General features: G+C 40.2%; 1 protein-coding gene across 2 annotated transcripts; it reads right to left on the minus strand.

The window, feature by feature from the left end:
* Positions 1-1,574: 1,574 nt before the first annotated feature.
* On the minus strand, positions 1,575-19,578 carry fra10ac1 (FRA10A associated CGG repeat 1). Of its 2 annotated transcripts, XM_084342466.1 has the most exons (14): positions 19,444-19,570; positions 18,527-18,603; positions 18,214-18,306; positions 17,552-17,597; positions 17,243-17,319; positions 16,972-17,055; positions 16,672-16,756; positions 15,251-15,296; positions 5,785-5,898; positions 4,628-4,670; positions 3,954-4,090; positions 3,681-3,731; positions 2,830-2,914; positions 1,575-1,772 (listed from the first exon to the last, which is right to left on the minus strand). In XM_084342466.1, the coding sequence occupies exons 1-14, from the start codon at positions 19,486-19,488 to the stop codon at positions 1,730-1,732; spliced, it is 1,026 nt and encodes a 341-aa protein (XP_084198592.1). In that variant the 5' UTR covers positions 19,489-19,570; the 3' UTR covers positions 1,575-1,729. The 2 variants fall into 2 exon arrangements, with proteins under 2 accessions (XP_084198592.1, XP_084198593.1); XM_084342467.1 differs by lacking the exon at positions 5,785-5,898 and having other exon boundaries at positions 19,444-19,578.
* Between the last annotated feature and the right edge of the window lie 543 nt (positions 19,579-20,121).

Genomic DNA, 20,121 nt, shown 5'->3' on the forward strand with positions numbered 1-20,121 from the left:
AAAAAACCCAAAAACGATCAGTCAGTGAAGATCTTTCTCTTCTAGTCAAAATTTCTTTCCCCAACACTTCATAGTGCACCTTTAAATAAAAAAATGAAAAAGAAAAATGTTATTTGGGATTCATACATTCCTCCCAGGACATCTGCAATAGCAAGAAAACAACACAATTGATCAACTGTTAGCACATCCAGGTGTACAAGTATAGCCAGAGGCCAAGTCGTGTCCCGCCGCCACTCAAAAACAACAGGCTGTTATTTCTCAATGCACCATTCACTAAAGTTAACCACCTGTGAGCTTACATTGCCATGAGTTAGAGTAAATGACTTCTCCCGAAAAAGCAGAGAAGAAAGTTATAATGAGACAGACAGTGGAGCAGTAAGCGGTACAGTAATTGTCCTTATTTAAGCCAAGGTCTATAATCTCCCGGCAACCTCACGCAGCTTCCTGCTCGGGAAATTGTAGTGAAGGCAGCGCCTCAATCCGCCCTTGGCCAGAGGGACACCTCAAACTAATCCTTAGGTTTTTTTCAGAGCAGAGTGCTCGACTCTTTTTTTATTATATTTCACTGAATTTCTACCACAAAGGAAAGAGTACTAGACTGGGAAATGTACTGAATCTAAAACTCAGATTTAATTCTCTTAAATTTAAAGTTTGGGTAATTCTAACATATTAAAACGAGATTAAGGGAGTCTAAAGCCATGCTAATGGTTAGGTGAGGCTGTATTTTAACCGAGTTCCTATCAGCACGTTAACACTAATTAGCCCTAAAAAGAAAGTACAGCTGAGGCTAATGGGAATATAATTGGATTTTGCAAATACATTTTCACTAACAAAAGGAAACATTTGTTGGAAATTAGCTGTTAGCTAAAATTAACATATTGGTTTGTTTATTTGACAGGGACAGTTCATGGCATCTTAGCTGTACTAGAGTTAGCTATAAGCTAAATTACACCTGATAAAGATAGCATCTCTGGTAGGAAATAACATCTCACCAATGATAGTAGCTAATGGAAATTAGATAGCAGCTACATCTGCAACAAAGCCTCTTCTCTTATTCTTGCTCATGTATTTTGTACATGGTAGCTGGAACTAAATTTAATAAACTTAATTTAATGAACTAAATTAAACTAACCAAAGTATTGGACAAATTGAACATTTTGATATTGGCTCAAGAGAAATTGCTTAATGGTGCAATATGTAAGACATTTTGATTAAAAAATTAAAGAATTTTTGAAAGTTAAAAATAACAGGTTTGATTTTATATCAAAGACGGCCATGTCTTTTTCTAATTCATTTAGCATGCTAACCAGCTAGCCCCAGCCCCATTACATGTCTTGTTATGCCACTCAAAGTCTCACTGACTCCAGACTGAGAGCTCGAACACACTTAAACATGGAAAATTGGTGAAGTTACCCTTTAAAGTGATTACAATTCATCCCAAAGTTGTGTATTGACTCGACAGATGGATTGCTATCCCTCGAGGCAGGCTCCTACCATTTATTCTCCTCAGGAATAGTGATGGGACTGAAACAGTGTGACGGCGGATATCAAAAAATCAAAGACATCACTGCCAGTTCAGGATAAATATTGTGTTTATTTCCGCGGCAGCGCTGAAACATACAGTCAAAGAGACCTACATGCACACAAAACTCAAACGGAACATGCTTAATGTCAGCGGCGCGCAGAAGGAAGTGTAGTCACAGCAGGGTTGCCGCCGGTACCAGCCGAGTCAAAGGAACATGTCTTCAAAGTAATCATCAAACTCCTCCTCCCTAGACAGATGAAACAAACAGAATCACAGAAGTGTTAGTTCCTGTCATGGACGATGCGAACACTTACTGTTAGATGCTTTGTATGGGTGGCCTCTGACTAACTCTGGCAGTGTCAGTGGTACACTTTTTTTTCCGTCAATTTTTATTCAAGCTCTAGAGGACTTGAAATGAAGTGGAGTACCAACAGTGGCACAGAACAGAATTAAATGGCGACAGCAAAATACTTTAACAAAGGCAAACATACCTCAGAGAGGCTCCTACTGTACTCACTAAATGAGAGGTGTTTCTTTATGTTCTCCATGGTGGTTCCGTCTTTACACTTCACCCAAACAACATTAATCACTTAATACTTAATTACCTTTAAAGGAGCACAATGTAGTTTTGGAGAAAAAAAATCAAACTCAAACTCCAAAAAAATCAGTCAATAAAGATCTTCCTCAACTCTACACAGTGCTCCTTTAAAGAACCTAGCATATATTGTGCTAAAGTATTATGTAACCAATGCAACGGGTCAGAAGCACCACCATTACGTATTAATGAAAGTGTTTTGTCTTGAGGTCAGAGTTGTGCTCATGTGCGCTTGAATAAACACTGCCTCTTACTGTTGACCTTTTCAGTAATATCACATCTTTCTGAGAGTACAAAAATCAAATGACAGCAGAAAAAAGTGTCGCACTCTCTGGCTCTATGTGCATTCGGTGATCTCGGAGAAGGCCCGAGGGGCCGAAACGTCATCAAATGCATGTGGGGCCAAGACTTCTTTTTCCTTTTATAAGTCTATTTCCAGCGTTCAGCACCTCACTACAGCCCTTTGGTGTGCATCGCTTTTCTATAGCCGAAAATCTTATGACAGGAGTAGCGTGACAGGAGCAGGTTAAAGGTTTTACTGACTTTCCTGGAGTTGAGAGCAGCTTTGTGCGGGTCATCTAAGTGCTCCTCACGCTGTGCTATGTAGTGATCTTTAACCTATGTGGGCTAAGTGGTAAAGACGGTGTCTGATGGTCTTTAGGCAGCTTACTTGGTTTGGTTTAATATGACCACTAGCTGTTAACCTCACCTTGACTTTTCCTCCACAGCAGGGGCGGGTCCTCGCCAGTGGTCGGCTTCTGATTGGCCCTCTGGCTCATCTCCAGCTTCTGAGTCTGTAGAGAGAATTGCAGAGAGTGGTCAGTAACAGTACAGGAAGTAAAAACTAGGTCAACCAATAATCCCTGTTCATCAGTGTTAATGTCAGCGCAATTACTCTGATCATCTTAATTTTTGCTGGAAATTCTTAGGAAATCTCAGCAACCCTGGTTGCGGCCCTAATATAAAGTTCACCTCAATTTCCGGGAGACAAATTGCTTCCATAACCTTAAAGTCTCTAACCTTCCCTGAACGCATCGCTCACAAATTAACATGACGTTCTAGGTCTTACAATTAATCAAATCTGGCCTTCAACAACTGCTCAAGACATGCGCGACTGACGGCTGAAAGAAAGTGTGTGAGTGTTTGTGTGCGGATTCCACTGCACGTTGAATTCAACAGCACAACCTCTGCACAGAGAGAGTTTGTTTTTGTGTTCTACCTTCACCCGACCACCCAACCACCAAACCATCCACCCTGACAGACCCTGGAATAAACAGAACAGGGACACGGGGGCAAAGACATACTTCATTTCACACTGCTTACAGCGAAGGGCAGAAAGAAAAGGAATGGGGAGAGGGGCAGTTGAGAAAAAGCAGACCTGCCGCGGTCTATTGCTATTCACTACAGGGCTAATGGATGAGTTTCCAGAAAGGACTGTCAGTGGAGTGAAAACACCCTGACAGAGGTCTGGGGGAGTGGACCATAAACTGTCCAATGTGTGTTATTTTTTTAAATGGGGGAGGTACTTCTGTGTGTACGGGAGAGAGTTATGAACGCTACCTTTGTCTGAGTCCTGCGACTCCTCTGAGCCGCTGGAGGAGGCGGAGCGATCTGCAGAGAAATGGAGAGTTAAAAAGTTAAATATGTTTTAATCAAAAGGGAGTTGTCTGTGTGAAATACAAGAGAAAAACAGGGATTAGATCACTTCCAAGAACAAACTATAAACAAGTCTGCTCCCCCAGGCGATTCCCATCTGATGAGATTACTGCCCTAATTAATGGGACAGTTTATGAGGAGAGATGAGGAGAAGAGAGGAGAGGAGAGCAGTCTTACCTCTGTGCCTCCTGCCTTTGTGCTTCTTGGAGTGTGAAGACGACCTCTTCCTCTTCTTCTTCTTCTTCTTCTCTGGTGGCTCCTGGTTCTCCTCTGATAACCTTTTGGTCATTTTTTTTACTTTCACTTCTTTCCTCCTACAAATAGAATCACAGTGTGAACAAACTGTACTATTCACATTATAAAGCAGCTAATTACAGCACTATTTGGAAGACATGGCCAAAGGCACTTTCAGTGGAGCATGAATGAATCTTGGCTGGAGTTTTAAATGAATTAAAGTCTGCTGGAGTCGAACAGAGACTTTTAAAATCCTAACCAACTGTGAAAAGCCTACGAAACACATACTGTATCTTATTCCTTACTTTTGTAGAATACATTTATTCGGCTTTCCATCCATAATCATTTCAAGCTACAATTAACACATTCAGCTGTTTCATTCAAATGACAAAATCTGATATATAATCATGGCTGGTAAGAAGGTCAGACAGGAAACATAAATCATGGTTCAAAGCTCAAACCTCTGCATGCTGCAAAATATTGACAGCCGACTCTCCGTGGTGACCTGCCCTACTTCTAGCAGACCAGTGAACACGCTGCACAATCATTAAAAAAACACTCGTCATGGGCAAAACAATCTACATTTTTAATGTAAAAAAAAAAGTATGTTAGCTTACTTGTGGTGGTAGTTGAGTTTGAAAGAGCATTCGGGGCATAATCCTACAACAGAAACAATAATCCTCATTAACAACTCAAATATGATAACGGTTGTAGAAATGTTTTAAGTGTTGCAATTATCTAAGTTTAAATATAATAATTTTGATACTGTGAAATAGTGTATCTGTGTTGAGCTAAGGAATTAAGATTAATATTATGTCATGTTCTGGCATTCAGAACAGGATATGCAACAAACCACACCATTACAAGCTGTGACTTGAAAATGTCCATAACCCAATGAAAAACAGGCTCACTCATGACGTGAAGTGGTATCGAATGACCCATTTATTAATTACAAACCTAATTCATTTGTTAACCTCTGTTGAGGGATGAATAAAAAGCTTGTTTTATACATTTTAGTGTAAGCATTAGTGACAAACGCTACCAAATGTAAATGCTGCAACAAATGTGTGTAAACTGAGAAAATGGTTCTACCAGATACATACTGTATACAACAGTATCATCTGCATACATCTGGAAAACGCTTCCATGATGTAATCCTGGTAAATAATTTGTATATAAACTAAAGAGAAAGAGACCAAGGACAGAGCCCTGTTGAACTCCTGCTTAACTCCGTCAGACAGATGATTTCTCACTGTTTATAACAACACACCAAGATTCAAATCTATGTACAGTAAAAATTAATTGCTTAGGTGTTTTGAGAGATGTATTCATTAATTCAGAGCAATATCATCCCTATTATATATCTCCAATGTGTCTGACTTAGTTCATGCTCCAGGGTTACCAGCCCATGTTTCATTACTGTCAAAACAGTTATCACTGTCAAAACATTGAGTTCAAAATTGCTACAAATTGGATTACATTTTTAGTTGATGAGGACAGGAGAATATGCCTGGCTGTGACCTGTTGCACCAGCTTGTTAAAGAGTCTGTCATTTCTTGCTTGACTGAGTTTACTATGACTGGTGGGTCCTCCAATTACGGTAATTATTCTAACAGGATTTTCTGCAGCATGATACCTGAAGGAGGATTATTATGAGCCGGATCTTTGACAGTAACCTCAACCAGGCCACAGCCACACATACACACACATGTCTGCACATTTACAAACAAACAACTTTTGCAAAGAATAACCAGAGAAAATGGTGAGTATTTACTGAGTTTGACCAATGCGTTTCTCTTCTCGCCGCGTTCCACATAGGCAAAATTCACCTCCCAGCTTTTTTGGCCTTCCTGCTTCTCGCAACGTTTGTTTCCACACTCGAACTGACCTGGAAGACCAGAGAGCGCTTTTGTTGTCTACATACAAACACATGTTTCAATTATTAAATTCACATGATATTTTTAGCCATCTATCTCTGATCCACAGCAATTTTCAATGTACAGAAGGGAAGAAATTAGTTCGTAGGAAAACTAAGAGGTAAAGATCAAACAAGCCACAGAACAGTGACTGTATAAATATTCCTGTGTATAAGATTTATTATGTGTGATACAGAAGGAAAGACTTAAAAACAACAGGATTGATGCAGGTAGAAGAGAGAGTTAAAATTCAAATGTTTATTTTTAGGATTAAGAAATGCAGACTATAAATCCCCAACCGCTTCAGGTTCAGATTCAGAGTAGCTTCCAAACCCTGCTGCTCTCCCTCCCCCTCCTCCTTCTGTCTCTACACCTCGTCCTCCTTATCCTCAGCTCCCTTTCTTCACCTCGCCTCATCCCCTCAGGCCTCCCTCCAGCCACTGCACAGCCTGCCCATTATCCCAAGAGGAGCTTAAGGTAGCATTGATCTGGTCTCCGGGGTTCCTCCAGATTGTAGCAGGGGGAGCGAGTGCGTCAGAGCAGGCCATTCTTGGCACAGGGACCAGATATGCTTCTTACTCTGCGAGAGGAGAGTGATGCCCTTCCTCACCTGCCTTAGACTGAGTAAACATTAAGGTGAAGTGACGCCGGCTGTAGTGGCTTCGGGCCACTTAGGCCAGAAGGCAGACTTTCCTTTCACGTGCTGTATTAGATTAAGGATCTGTGACGTCAGACTCAAAAGGACACTTCTGGCTCCGGTGCTGCATATGGAATGGGTTGTGATGAGGTGGGCTGGGTTTTTTTTTGTTTTTTGTGAGGGCCTGATGTTATATTGGATCGAGTGTTGGAAATGAGAATGAAATAAATTAGTTTATAGTTGAACTTAAACAGGGAGGGTCAATGTGTCAGTGCAGCTCCAAAGCAGAATATTGAGCTGTATTTTTCTGCAATTAAAGACACCATAAATTTAAGAAAAGCTTTATTAGATTTCTGTTTTTGAATACCTAACCAGTGACTTTGCAAGCCATCAGCAATTAACAATTTTCCAATACCTCATTATCCTTCAGCTTATTGTGTATTTCAAACTTTGGACGATTCTACATTTAAGGGGCAATATGCGAGAATTTTAGTTGAAAAAGTTCAAATTAACTTAAAAATAATCAACAGAATGTGAATAAATAGAAGCTTTGACATTATGATGTTTATGCATTGTCGGCCAGGGCTAGCTGGTTAGCATGCTAACTTCAGCAGATATCTCCACAACACAGTACATAGATGTGTTGACATAAAGTCAACACTGTAATTTCTTAACATTCTGTTGATAATTGTTTTTAAATGTTTTGAATATTATGCATTTAAATTCTTACATACATTACATTACACATTTTACATTTAGTTTAATGCATTACATTTTCACTAAATGTAATGTGTCATCTTTCTATATGCATTTGATGTTCTTATATGATGCACTGTTTTGTATCTGTAAGAAAAATGTCTATAATTGTCTGCATTAATGGACAATTAAGTTTTTGAATCTTGAATCTGAAAATTAAAAAGTCAGGGGATCATCAAAGTCAACACAATTCATCCTGAGGGGGATATGAACCAATTTTCATGGCAATCTCTCCAATGGTGGTCGACTGATCGGCCAACCAACATTGCCATACCTAGAGCCATTCCTTACTATGAAGAAACACTTTGATGACTTAAAAGGATTACTTTAACATTTCAAATAAAAAGTCTTGTAGAAAGCAGCTATGTGTACATGTTCATCAACATCCATTTAAAATGTTTTAAAATTTCTAAGTGAGGAGAAGCTGGAAATGCCAACGTATCCCTTTAAAGCCTTGATGACTGCTCCTTTCTGACACTATATGGGTGTGACTTGGGACAGGGCCATCTTCTCAACCCATCATGACGCCATGGGCAGTAACCGGTGCCCGGAGACCTAAGAGAATCCTGTCTTCGCCATAATCAGTGACGTTGGTTTGGCAGTGGAATTTTCCCATGACACTCAAATATCTCCATCGCACGTACAAAACAAAAATTCAGTCAAATTCACCTCCTGTATGGCCACACAGCAGCTTTTCTCTGTAAAGAAAAGAGGTAAAAGCCTTTGCCTACACAAAACTGAGCGCCCTTGAACAAGGTACTGAATCCCCTCGCTGCCGCAGAGAAACAGCTCAGTGTCGGATAAAAGAATGTGATATATTCCAAGGTTAATAAATGGAGAGTGTGAATGTGTGTGGCCCTCCAGCTACAGCTACAACCCTGGCAGAGTGGCGTCAATAGAAATTTGTTCCCGGGCAACTTTTTTGACAATAAATGTCAAAAACGAAATATAATAAAGTTCAGGAAACCATTCTTCACATACTTCTGATATTCTTCAGCCCCCTGGTGCCACATTTTTCCCACATGAAAGCTAATAAGACCAACTTTAGTCCCTGGTGTTGTGCTCGGAGGGCACATCTTTAAAATAGTGCCACATGGAGGATCCAAAGTAAGCTTTACACATAAACTCCTGGATGGGTCTGTATAAACACAGGATATCCGCCATGATTTGTGGATAATTAGCAGGTATCCACCCACCTCACATGCTCAATGATAAGAGCTGGCACCGAGTCACCTGAGTAAACCCCTTTAAGAGAGGAAACTCCTGTCCTCCTACGTCAATGGTTACTAATGCCGCCAGCCAGCAGCCTGAGATCAGGACGGATCCACCACAGGACAGATGGCTGCATGATTAACATTCACTGGATGAAGTCGCAGGGCAGTGTCATGAGTCAGTGATCCTTCACTTTCTAGTCACTCTTGGATGCCTATTAAAAGTTCACAAAGGACAGATCATTATAAAAACCAGGCCTGTTTTTTTTTAACAGAAACCATCCTAATTTAACAAGCTAAGGTCACGGGGTATGCTGACCAAGGCAGAAGGCTGCTGTTATGATACCAAACAGGCCAGACCAAAGACTTATTTCAAAGGACAGTTTGTCATTTCTGGAAAAATAATTACTTGCGACCTTGCTGAAAGTTAGATGAGAAGTTTGATAACAGTTAAGATGGTGAATATGAGCCAGTTAGCTTAGCTTAGCATAGAGACTGGGAACAGAATGAAACAGCTAGCCTAGTTTTCAAAAGATCAAAACAAAATCCGCCTCCCAGTGTGGTTGCATGACCGTTTTTCTTTTGCCAGGAGATTTATAACAGAACCTGAGTTTGAGGTGGCCTGTCAACGTTTTAAAGACATCTCTTTCGCAATGGTGGTATAACAATGGTAGGAAAATGCTTTTTGGGCCTAAGGACGGATTTTCCGCTGCAATACCCCAAATGACCACTGGATAAAAATAGAGGCAAGGCTGGGCAGCAGCGCTGTATCCAGGTCTAAGCGGTAGGTTTATCGGTCAGCCACAGTCACCTACTGGAGTCTTGTTGTAACATTGAGGCTGTAAGGCAATAGAGCTACAACTCTTTTGTCGATTCAGTTGTCAGTTTATGAAAATAAAATTAGTTTTAAAATTCAAACAGCTTTTATTTGTTATTTATGGTAGTAAATGAAGAGTCTTTGGGTTTTGGGCTATTGGTCGGCTTTTTTTTCTTCATAGAGAACCAGACTGGCTCCCCCCCCCCCATGTTTGTGCTAGTCTAAGCTAAGCGGCTGCTAGCTGTAGCTTCATATTGAGTGTGAATCAATCTCCTCATCTAACACTCAGCAAGAAAGCGAATAAGTGCCCTGCCCAAAATGTCAAGCTATTCCATTAATGTCACAGCCTTGGAGAGCAGCTGATGTTGCGAAACTAGCTGCCTGATACACTCATCAACTTCTACTGCTCAAAAGAACATAAAGAGTAGTTAATGTGAAAATGGTTCAGTGCTCGCCACATATACTTGGAACAAAACAAGCCTCCATCCAAAAGCATTTTTGCAAGTGCAGACCTGATTGGAAAGTCTGTCAGAATGCTGCACTCGTATGCAATAGTTATTGAGTCTGTGAATTCGGAGCTGTTTTCCAGCCGACTCTTGATACTCACCACCCCCAACCTGCGTCCCCTCCTCAGGGTCGACCACCTTTAATAAATTCTCTGCCTGTGGGAAACACTGAACGATCCACTCACTGCCCTCAGGCAGATTTCTCAAATATTGGGAATGTAACTGGCATCCAAGGGATGATTCTTTCTCCAACCACACAGTCCCACCTCTGACTCTGGATAAGACTTGGTCTTTCTATGTCTGCCTTTCACATGGACAAGCAGTCCAGACAGCTGACCTCAGGTTCAACACTCACACACTATTTTGCAACTGTTATTTACTCCAGAGCATCCTGTTAACTAAGTAGACCAAAGAGCATTGATATACATACCACTAGGATTATGTTTTCCACTTAATATTATATGCCTCTCCCTCTGTAGGCTAGTGTGAAGCACTTACATGTCTTAATTTTGATGTACAACACCCTATAAACACTCACAGATAAACAAATTAAAACAATACAAACAGAAACTCGCTGTCTCTACTGTTCCACTCGGCAACTCTGAAAGCTTTGTGGGCTGTGGGCTAATAAGCTATCACTTCTAACACTTAGAATACACTCAGTTACTGCTCAGAGGCTGATTTATTGTGGATGGCACAACAGAACAGCAGGCTATCCTTACAAAGAACAAATCTTGCCTGCGTTGGGACCCAGGCCAGGCTAAAGCAAAAGAGAGGATTTGACCTTTAAATGGTGATATCTATTTCATCTTTCTTAACAGAAGATTAAGGGATAGTAAGTAGTTTGGGTGTCACAGGATGTGACAATATTCAAACGCAAGCATTTGTTAGCGAAATAAATGCTCAATATGAATGTGCAATATATTTCTGAGGATGGAACAGACTTTGGACCAAACCAGACAAATAACAGAAAACTCAGACAAGAGCACGTTGAAAGTTAGGGTTCGGGTGAAACTAAAATCCATGGTCATGAAGTCAATAACTTACAAAAAGTGTATTGTCACAGTTTGAGACCTAAAGTGGTCTCACAGTCTAGCCAACAGTGGCAAAGGTGGGTCAGACCTGATTTCTGCACTATAAGTAAGAGCGTGGAAGCGAACATGCTCAAACTATTTTTTAAAGACAGGAAAGTTACGTAAGCCGAGACCAAACTCCATTTTCTTTGACAGGGGGCCCACGAAAAATAAGTCTGGCCTCAACTACCTCTGGCCTTTGGCCTCCTCTTGACAGCAAGACTAAAGCTCAATTTAAACCAGAAGGGAAACACACAGAAAAGCATGACTTGGACTGAGGCACCCGCAGGCCCTGCACCAAACTTGTGTATCTGCTGCTCCAGTGTTAAAGACTGTCAGGACACGTTCTGATATCCAGTGTTCTCACTCAATGAGGTATTTCTGTTCTTACAAAAACATTGCCTCATATTTTTATTGGAAACAAAGATGAGATCTGAAAAAATACCTACATAACAGTCTTATGTGCTGATGAGCAGAGCACAAGAAAGAAATTACATGAGCTTTCGTGACATGACACAATGTCAGGGTCAGCGTTAAAGCTAAGGAAGGCAAGTCTGGATACAGATAGTTGATGGTTGAGTCTCATTCCCAGTTTGCCAAATACTGACGCTTTGGGTTAGAATTTTGGGTTGAATACCGACACAAAGTGTTGGTATTTGACGACCTGGGGGTGAGACTCAACAATGGACTATCTTTCTCCAGAATCGTCTTCCTACCTTTGAGCATCCCTGGTCCGATTGCAATAGTCGGCTTGTTGGCAGCTTTGTGGCCAATTCGGCATGTTCGATCGCCAGCAGAGTCAGTCGGTGAGAGAAATCACTCTGATTGGCTGTTCAGCTAAGGGTATCAGTGCACAAAAAGAGAAACAGAAAAAGAAAGGTCAAGTCCCTTGAGCCTCCAACGCACAGGCTAGGTGAGGTAACACAACAATTGGCCTTTGTCTCCGCTAGTTCTTTGATGTTGGTTTGGTGCGCCTGGGCCTTTAAAGGTACCATTTGGAGTTTTCACCACTAGGAGTGCTATAGAGTAGTAGCTTTATTTTTGATTGAACAGCTGAAGACAGACAGGAAACGGGATGAGAGAGAGGGAGGATGACATGTGTCAAAGGCCACAGGCCGGATTGGAACCCTGCAGCAAGGACACAGCTTCTGAACATGAAGCACGCACTCAACCAACTACGTTTGTATCACATATGGGCACACAAGGACACTCAAGGAAGTAACACACAAAGAAGCATTCAATGACGGTCAGGAAGAGGAACTTTAAGCTAGCAAAACGGATACAGCAATGATGAGAGACTCAAAATATCCAGAAAAATCAGCTTTGCAAATGTTTTATGAAGAAAACACGCTTGACGCAAAAGATCTGTTTACAGGTTCTTTACAGCTCAAAGACTTATTTTCATGTCATCTTTTAGAGGTATAAATGTGGATTATTACATCAAGAATTCATCCAATCAATCAAAGGGAAAGTCAAGACTCCTGGGGGAGGATAACACGCAATCCTGCTCTCATGTACTTGATTCGAGGCCATAATCTTTTCCTTCTCATCTTTTAAAAAAAGCAAAAATAAGTCAACACTTAAAAGGAAGAGAGATGTAAACCTTTCAGTGCTGGACATTCCTTCATCACATATCGCACTGTGGCCACGAAAAGAAAGGTCAGCGCTCTGCGTAATCTACCTGACTGGTTGAAGAGTAGTCAGCAGCATTACCAAATATCAACATGACCTGAAGTGCATAGATAGCAGGAGGTGATAAGACAACAGTTTTCCAAAAAGGTGTCCGTGGTTGGGCAGAGGTGCAGCTCCCCTTATAGGGAGAAGTAGGACCGGCTTTAATTGGGGGAAAGTTCACTCTTTTCTAATTTGCTTATGAGCAGGAGTCGAGTCTGGTGGTCTGACAATGACGACACCTGAGCCGAACAGCATTCAATCCACTAACTGAATGATAAACTAAGTTTTCTTGGATTTTGCATTCAAGCGCCAGTGTTTGAATGACACTCGACCTTTAAATCAAATCAAACTCATATTGAGCCCATGATTAACACTTTTTCCACCTTTAACTTCCAGCACAAACACTTTGAAATGTTTTCTTCACCTCTGAATGAGGACGTCGGGTTCACCTTACAGGATGAGATTAGTATTGATTTCACTGACGAGTTTAAGGTCCCATGCTCTAAATAGTGCTTAAGAAGTATTTCTCTGGCAATCTTCATTCACACAAATCACAGACAGTTGAAGCGAAGTGTCTCCGACCCGATCTAATCCCACTTCCTGTCAAGTATCCCTGCAGGGGGTGAACTGTCAGAGACCAGGATTACACGTTCCTAATCTGGAACAATATATTGGCTTAGTCAGCTTTCTCAGACATACTGCGTTTGTGTGTGTGTTTGCGAGGCCGCATCGATGTCAACATAAGAGTTTGTGAGTATGTGTGGCTCAAATCATATCAATGACTTGTCGAGGCGCCCTCGCCAAGTTGCTGATATGGTCCTTCCAGGTAAACCTATAAATGTGAGTCACATGAAGGAGCGGCCGACTGCGTGGAGGTGTTGTACTAATCCAAAACAATTAAAAGACGGTAATCATCAAAGCACTGGCAAACTTTGAGAGGTTTGAGAGGTAGAATGAGGTTATTCTTTGGGTGTGAGACAAATGTTAGGTACGGGGAATCAACAGATCAATCGTCTGGGTCGATAACTGAATGGTGCAAATTGACTCACAAGCTTGGGGCCCACAAGTTAACAAGAAACAAAAAAGGAAACTTGCTTGAAAGGTTTTTGAAGGCACGCTAAAGTGCAAATACATCAAAGCAAAGTTAAAGCTTATTTGAATAATAGCCTTACATGTGGAGTGACTTGTGTTAGGGAGTAGCCACAGTGTGTTGTCTACTGTCTCTGTCGCCATCAAGTGGAGAAGTTTGTGAACTGTTTTTTGGGCACTTGAGCTGGAGACACCTGAGCTGTGTCCCAAATCCTCACCAATCATCATTATGTCATAGTAAACTGTTTTAGCAGTTAGTATACAAAAAAACCCGACATGTTTAAGTACTTTCTACTAAGTGCAACTTTAGACAGTCACTGTAAAGTTCACCAGACAAAGCAAAATATCTTTCTTGGAATTGATTATCTTTTTTTGTTTTCCAATATGTTTTCTGGAGTCATTTCACCACCATCCATAATTCATTTTTATGTTATGCCAGCTTTGAGCAGCTCTTCCATTATCTTTGTATTGTGGGAGAACAGTGTCCAACGATAGCACACTCGAAAAATGTCCGTATCTATTATGCAACAGAGCCGTAGCGATTAATCGATTCACTGATTAGTCCAGTGGGTTTTTTTTAACAAAACAAATCGATTGATAGGAAATGATTTTACTATATCATCAGTTAATCCTTTTGTAGTCATTTTCAAGCAAAAATATCAAACATTTGCTGGTTCAAGCTTCTTAAATGCAAGGACTTGCTGTTTTTCTTTGTCATTTATGATAGTAAGTGGAAAGTCTTTGGGTTTTGGGCTGTTGGTTAGTAAAAACAAACAATTCGAAGACGTCACTTTCCCTCTGGGAAACTGTGATGAGAATAAAGACTTTATAGACTAAATAATTAACTAAGTAATCGTTAAGCCATATAAAAAATAAATATGATCATTACTTGCAGGCTTATTATGCATTCTGTGTGGTTTGACTATACTGAGCGTCTTCTCCCTTTTCCAGTGTGATCACACTACAATAACAAATTACAAAACCTTCTTAAAATTAGTGGCAGGGATGCGGGACACGCCGCTCAATTAAGTCAAGGTGACTCTTTAGTTAAGAAGAATGTTTTTCTGTGATTAAGATCCCCGTAGAACGTAAATATTTTGCTGCATTTTGATAAAGCAGTATAAACAACAAACAAACAATTATTTTAAAGCAACACTGTTTACTGTGTATGTTTTGACCTGAAACTATCACCTTCATATCATTTTGATGGTTCAGTGTCTTGTAATAGGGTGAACGGTGTCTCTGTCTCAGCCACGCCGCCCTCCTCTCACTTGTTTCTGCACTGTGTAACTTCAGTGAGAGGGTAGGATCACAGTTGCATGCATGTTTACTTCAACATACGAGTTTTCAACACATAACATTGTTATGACGTAATGAGTTTTGTTTGTAGTTAGCACCTACATCACGTCTGACAAATTGTTAAAGACCTGGGATGCGTCTTTACAACACTCAAACCGTGGACAGGCGCCAAAGCACACACAAAAGGCTTATTTCTACATAATGCTGCTTTAAAAAAACATGTATAAACATGAAGCTAGGGTAATGTTAGGCCTTGCCCTACCTTTGCCAGAGACAACTTCATTCTCAGTCCGCCAACGAAATCCAAACTGTTGGGCACAACATTTATAAAAGACAAATGCAAATCATCACAATCACTTAGAATGAAGCAGCCAGACACACAACATAAATCACCTTTAATTAACCTGATCAATCCTGAAGTAAGATTTATAAGCTTAATAAACGGGTTCCTACCATAACTCAGTATTTGCCCTGTTTTTGATCAGCATTTGTTTCAGTGGAAGTGTTCAGTATGTCAGGGTGTGCAGAAAGCCTAACTAATCCAACATTTAACAGGCTGGACAGGCTTCCTGTCAATATTGTCTATAAATATTTATGTCATGTTTTATTTTGAATGGATGTTTTGCTCCCTGTAAATGTGATTCGGGGTGTGTGTCTGCAGCCTCTGCAGTAGTTAAGAATAAGAGATGCCGCGGCCATTAGTATTTTTGTCAGCGCCAACATACATACATCTCGTAGCACACTCTCCGTCCGTGGATTCATCTGCACACATTCACACCTCATTTACCCAACACACAGCTGATCAAAATTTGACTAAACTTGTACGAATGATGCAACTCACGCCTACATTTGCAATCATTGACAAATATGACTAATTTGCGGGGAAATCTGGATTTATGAGGCAAGTTTTGCAACCAGACTGACAGTGTCAGAACTCGATTTGAACTTATGACAATGTTAACTACAGCCAATTGGGGTGTTATATATTATATAAGCATGTCATCTGTCAAGAGATTTGGCAACTCAATGGTCTGAAATATCACATGAATTATATTTGAGCATCATCAAGACCTAACAGTTCAGCAATGGAGCCACAAGCACTCTGCCCTTGGGTTGAACATATTGTCAGTTTTAAAGCTTGGCCTCAAACCAGAACGGGCACAGTGTCCACTAGAGACAGAGCACAGTGCCAAAACCCATCACACTCCTAACATTTATCTTTAATGGACCGGTGGTGTTGGAGATTAGTGTCTGACTTATGATATATTAACCTTTACTCGTGGCACCACCACTGGGACAATTAGTGAGTTTTTTTGAGCACAGAGCAAATATGGATCACTTTGCCAAGTCCTGGCAGTGGAGTTTGGGATGGCTGAGGTGTATATACATTATTTTCTTCCTGTACATTGATATATGAGAACTTATGTATTCACCTCTTAATGAACTACATAACATATGTCATAAAAACACAGCACAGATGCACACCATCCTTTAGTTTCTTGTCTTAAACTGGTTTCTGATTTTAGCATTCTGGCGTGTCAACTTCAAACTGTTAAAAATAGATTCAAATCATCAGGCCACATGAGTCACCTGGAACTGTATGTGCTGTCACATTGCTTGACATTTACTCAACGCCTACTACGGCTGTATTTCTGTTTGAATCATGTCGTCCATTCAACCCACCTTGTTTTCCTTGTATCTGCTCAGGTCAGCTATGCAGTACTCTTTAAACAGCTTGTCGTAATACTTCTTGGCAAGTTCTTTTTCCCTGGAACAGAAGAAAAGTCATGTAAAAAAAACAACACAAACTCATCTGACACTGATTTTCATCACCAGGCACATGCTACTTGTGGATTCAGAGCTGCAACATCCTTATAATTCCTTTAGAGCCAAACATCTTTCTTTCAGAAGAGAACAGAGCAATAATCAAGACCACACTGAATATTAAACCAGCCTGCATGAATAGTTAACTATGGCAATCACCATGTCATGTCGTCCTCGTCCTCATCCCTCCAGAGGAAGCGATGATTCTCACGCAGCACGTCCTGATCTGTTTTGTCCTTGGTTCTGAGGGAAAGAAAGCATTAAATACACAGATGAGGACAGAATAACTACATTTGTAATTAAAAATATTGTTGGATGAATAAAATTTACAACCAAAGCTCTGTAATGGTTAACATATTGTTGTTAGTTTTAGCCTAGAGTGACAGCAGATGAGTGACTGTTAAGTTCGACTGTGAGACACACTACTTACGCAGAGCGATGGAAGTCGGCCATCTGTCCTCCATAATAAAGTATGTAGTCACCGACGAACTTCTTATGTCGCTCAAACTGGGAACATCTGCTTAAGGTCAGTCTCTCTTTAAATGTTAACTTTTGCACACTGTGAGCTGCCAAAGCAGAAATTTTGTTTGAACTTAAGACTTAGACTAAAATGAGATGAACATGTTATGTGGGACTGTTAGATTATTTTTCAAGGGCTTAATTTAACAATCTGTTTTATCATTTCACACTGAAATCATGAGGAAAAAAAAAACGTGAAAGGAAAATTAATAAAGGATACAGCATTCATTGATATCAGGTGGGCTCTTCTGTTCCTGGCCTCCTCCCTGAAAAACAAACAGCAGGAGAACATTAAAAGATTAGTATAAAATAAAAAGTATAGTTTCCCACACACAAAAAAGATGAATAAATATATAAAATGAGCCTTTTAATTTTTGAGTATGTCTTCCTATTTTTCTTTTTAAACACTGAATAAAAGTGAGAACGATGACAGGAAACTATTATAACTAAATGGAATTATGGTCCCATCTGGTTTTATTAGAAGCATAAATTAATAAAAACACACATCTTCTCTGGATGGTAATGGAAGGACAATGAGGGAAATTCATTTCATTTTGGCAGTAATGATAAGTTTTCAAACATAAAAATTAAATTTCCATTTCTCAAATTCTAATTGCGTCGTACATCAGAGGCACACGACTTGCAAATAAAATTTCAGTTTGATTAAATGATTTCATTTTACTATCCACGATTAGCATATATTAACAGAACTGACATAAAAGTGAACAGGTAATATGCATTTGTCTGAAGAGGCATGACATTTTTTTTGAGATGAGCTGTTAAAATACCTGTCAGAAGTGAGCAGGAAGCTCTGCCATGATTGTAGATAATGCTAAATGTAAAACTAATTGACGTGTATATTTCACTTCAATTGTACAGCACCTGTCCACTTCATTAGAGTGTGAACTCCGGTGAGCCACCTTCGAGTGCCGACCTTTCTGGAATGGTTTCTGTAAGATCTCCTCCTCACGTTTCCTGACAAAGGTGCAAATAAACACAGAAAGCTTGCGTTAGTGAATGAGACTGTATATCTTCATGATTCTTTCTGGATAATATGAATAATAATAAACAGTTTAATCCATTTTAGCATCTGCTGAGCACAAATACACAACCCTGTGAGTTTATGTGAGCAAAATTTGAATAAAATGGTAAATATATTAGTGAGTCTATTTAGTTCTACAGTCTTTAATATTACCTTTTAAGGCCTCTCTCTGAGGACTCTCCCTGCTCATCATCACTGAAGTCGGAGTCATAGCCGCCACTTCCGTGCACCTGAGGAAACACAGGAGGGAATCACTTCCAATCACACATGACACACACGCTTAAAACACAGCTGCTTGCAGTATGATCTTTACTCAACCAAGCAAAGCTCATTCAGAAGCATGCAGAGTAGCCTGTGACAGTTTACACAGCAGTCTCACATTTTTTTCTTCATGTTAATTTATGATTAGCCATACAGTAATCTGATTCAGATTCAGCTTTATTAGCCAACCATGACAGCGTTCAAAGTATGTGTATATGAAGATACAGGCAAGGGGTGACTCCAGTCTGAAGGGGCTGTCATTGTACTTTCACATAGTTGCAAGAACAGTTTACAGGGAAGATAGAAATACGCAGACAGCTAAAAACAATGCATGTAAACATAAACATAGAACTATTATACATTTTTTTTAAAAGTGGGTGAATGTATATAAATCACCTACACAGCAACATTCAGTGTCTAGAGGTGTTTCTGCACAATGTAAACAATAGAAATAAAATACTGGACGATACATGAAGTAACATCTGCTGCATGTTTCTCTAAAGAAAGCTGTGACAAGTGCGACATCTACGCTAAAAAGCACACTTACGGCACGAAGCTGGAAAACCAGAAAGCAAACAACAAAACAGAACATCTGTATGGTGCCATTTTGTGTTTTGTCCTTGAGCTAAAGCGTAGTAAAATGTTTCTTTTTTGCTTTAAGTGTTACTGTAACTTCACTATCGTCGAAATGAACTTACAGACAAAGGCTTCATGCTACCTAACTGGCTAGTAACGAGCAGACGGAACGATAAACATTCTTCTAAACTTGTTTGCGTAAAAAAATACATTGTCGACTTTAAAAGACATACCTTCACGAGATTATCCATGAGTTTCCCCACTTTGGTCTCCAGCATCTGCTGGCAAATGTTTACAAAATGAACAGAACGTCGCCGGGTGATGACGCGGGCAGAGCACAACTCGGACTCGGTGTGATGACGTCGGGTCTAACACCCATGAATAATTCTGAGGGAATCTGCTGAGAGAAGATGAAAATAGCAGGACTTCGTATCGTTTAACATAAATATTAATGAGCTGCAGAGGTCGTCGAGGTCGCTTTGTGATTTTGCAATAAAATGTCGTGTTGTTGATGTTATAATTGAATGCTTTTGGTCTCTATGGTTACCGGAGGAAGTGCCTGTGATGGCCAGTGGAGTGGTTTGCATTCATTGCAGCCTATTTGTGCTTTCTTCATGTTTGATTAACAGAAATGAATTCAACCAGTCAGTAAAAACAAAAAATGAAAGAAACAAAGTGTCCAATCAGACACTGACTTCCATTTCGGAGCAAATGTCCCAAATTACACTGATTAATTGGCAATTCCGTGATTATGACGCTCATTTCCGGGGAAGGGGATCACAGGGAGGATGCATGTTTGATCTGTAGATGAAAAATAAAGAGGCTAGTATGCTATTTGAATGATTCTGGAGGCTATAATTGAGTCCCTGGGTTATTCTGGGTAGCAGGGGTGAAAGTTCGCCACAGTCTGG

The sequence above is a fragment of the Pagrus pagrus genome (genome assembly GCF_965226575.1).
Source record: "Pagrus pagrus genome assembly, chromosome: 21".
In the NCBI taxonomy this organism is placed as follows: Eukaryota; Metazoa; Chordata; class Actinopteri; order Spariformes; family Sparidae; genus Pagrus; species Pagrus pagrus.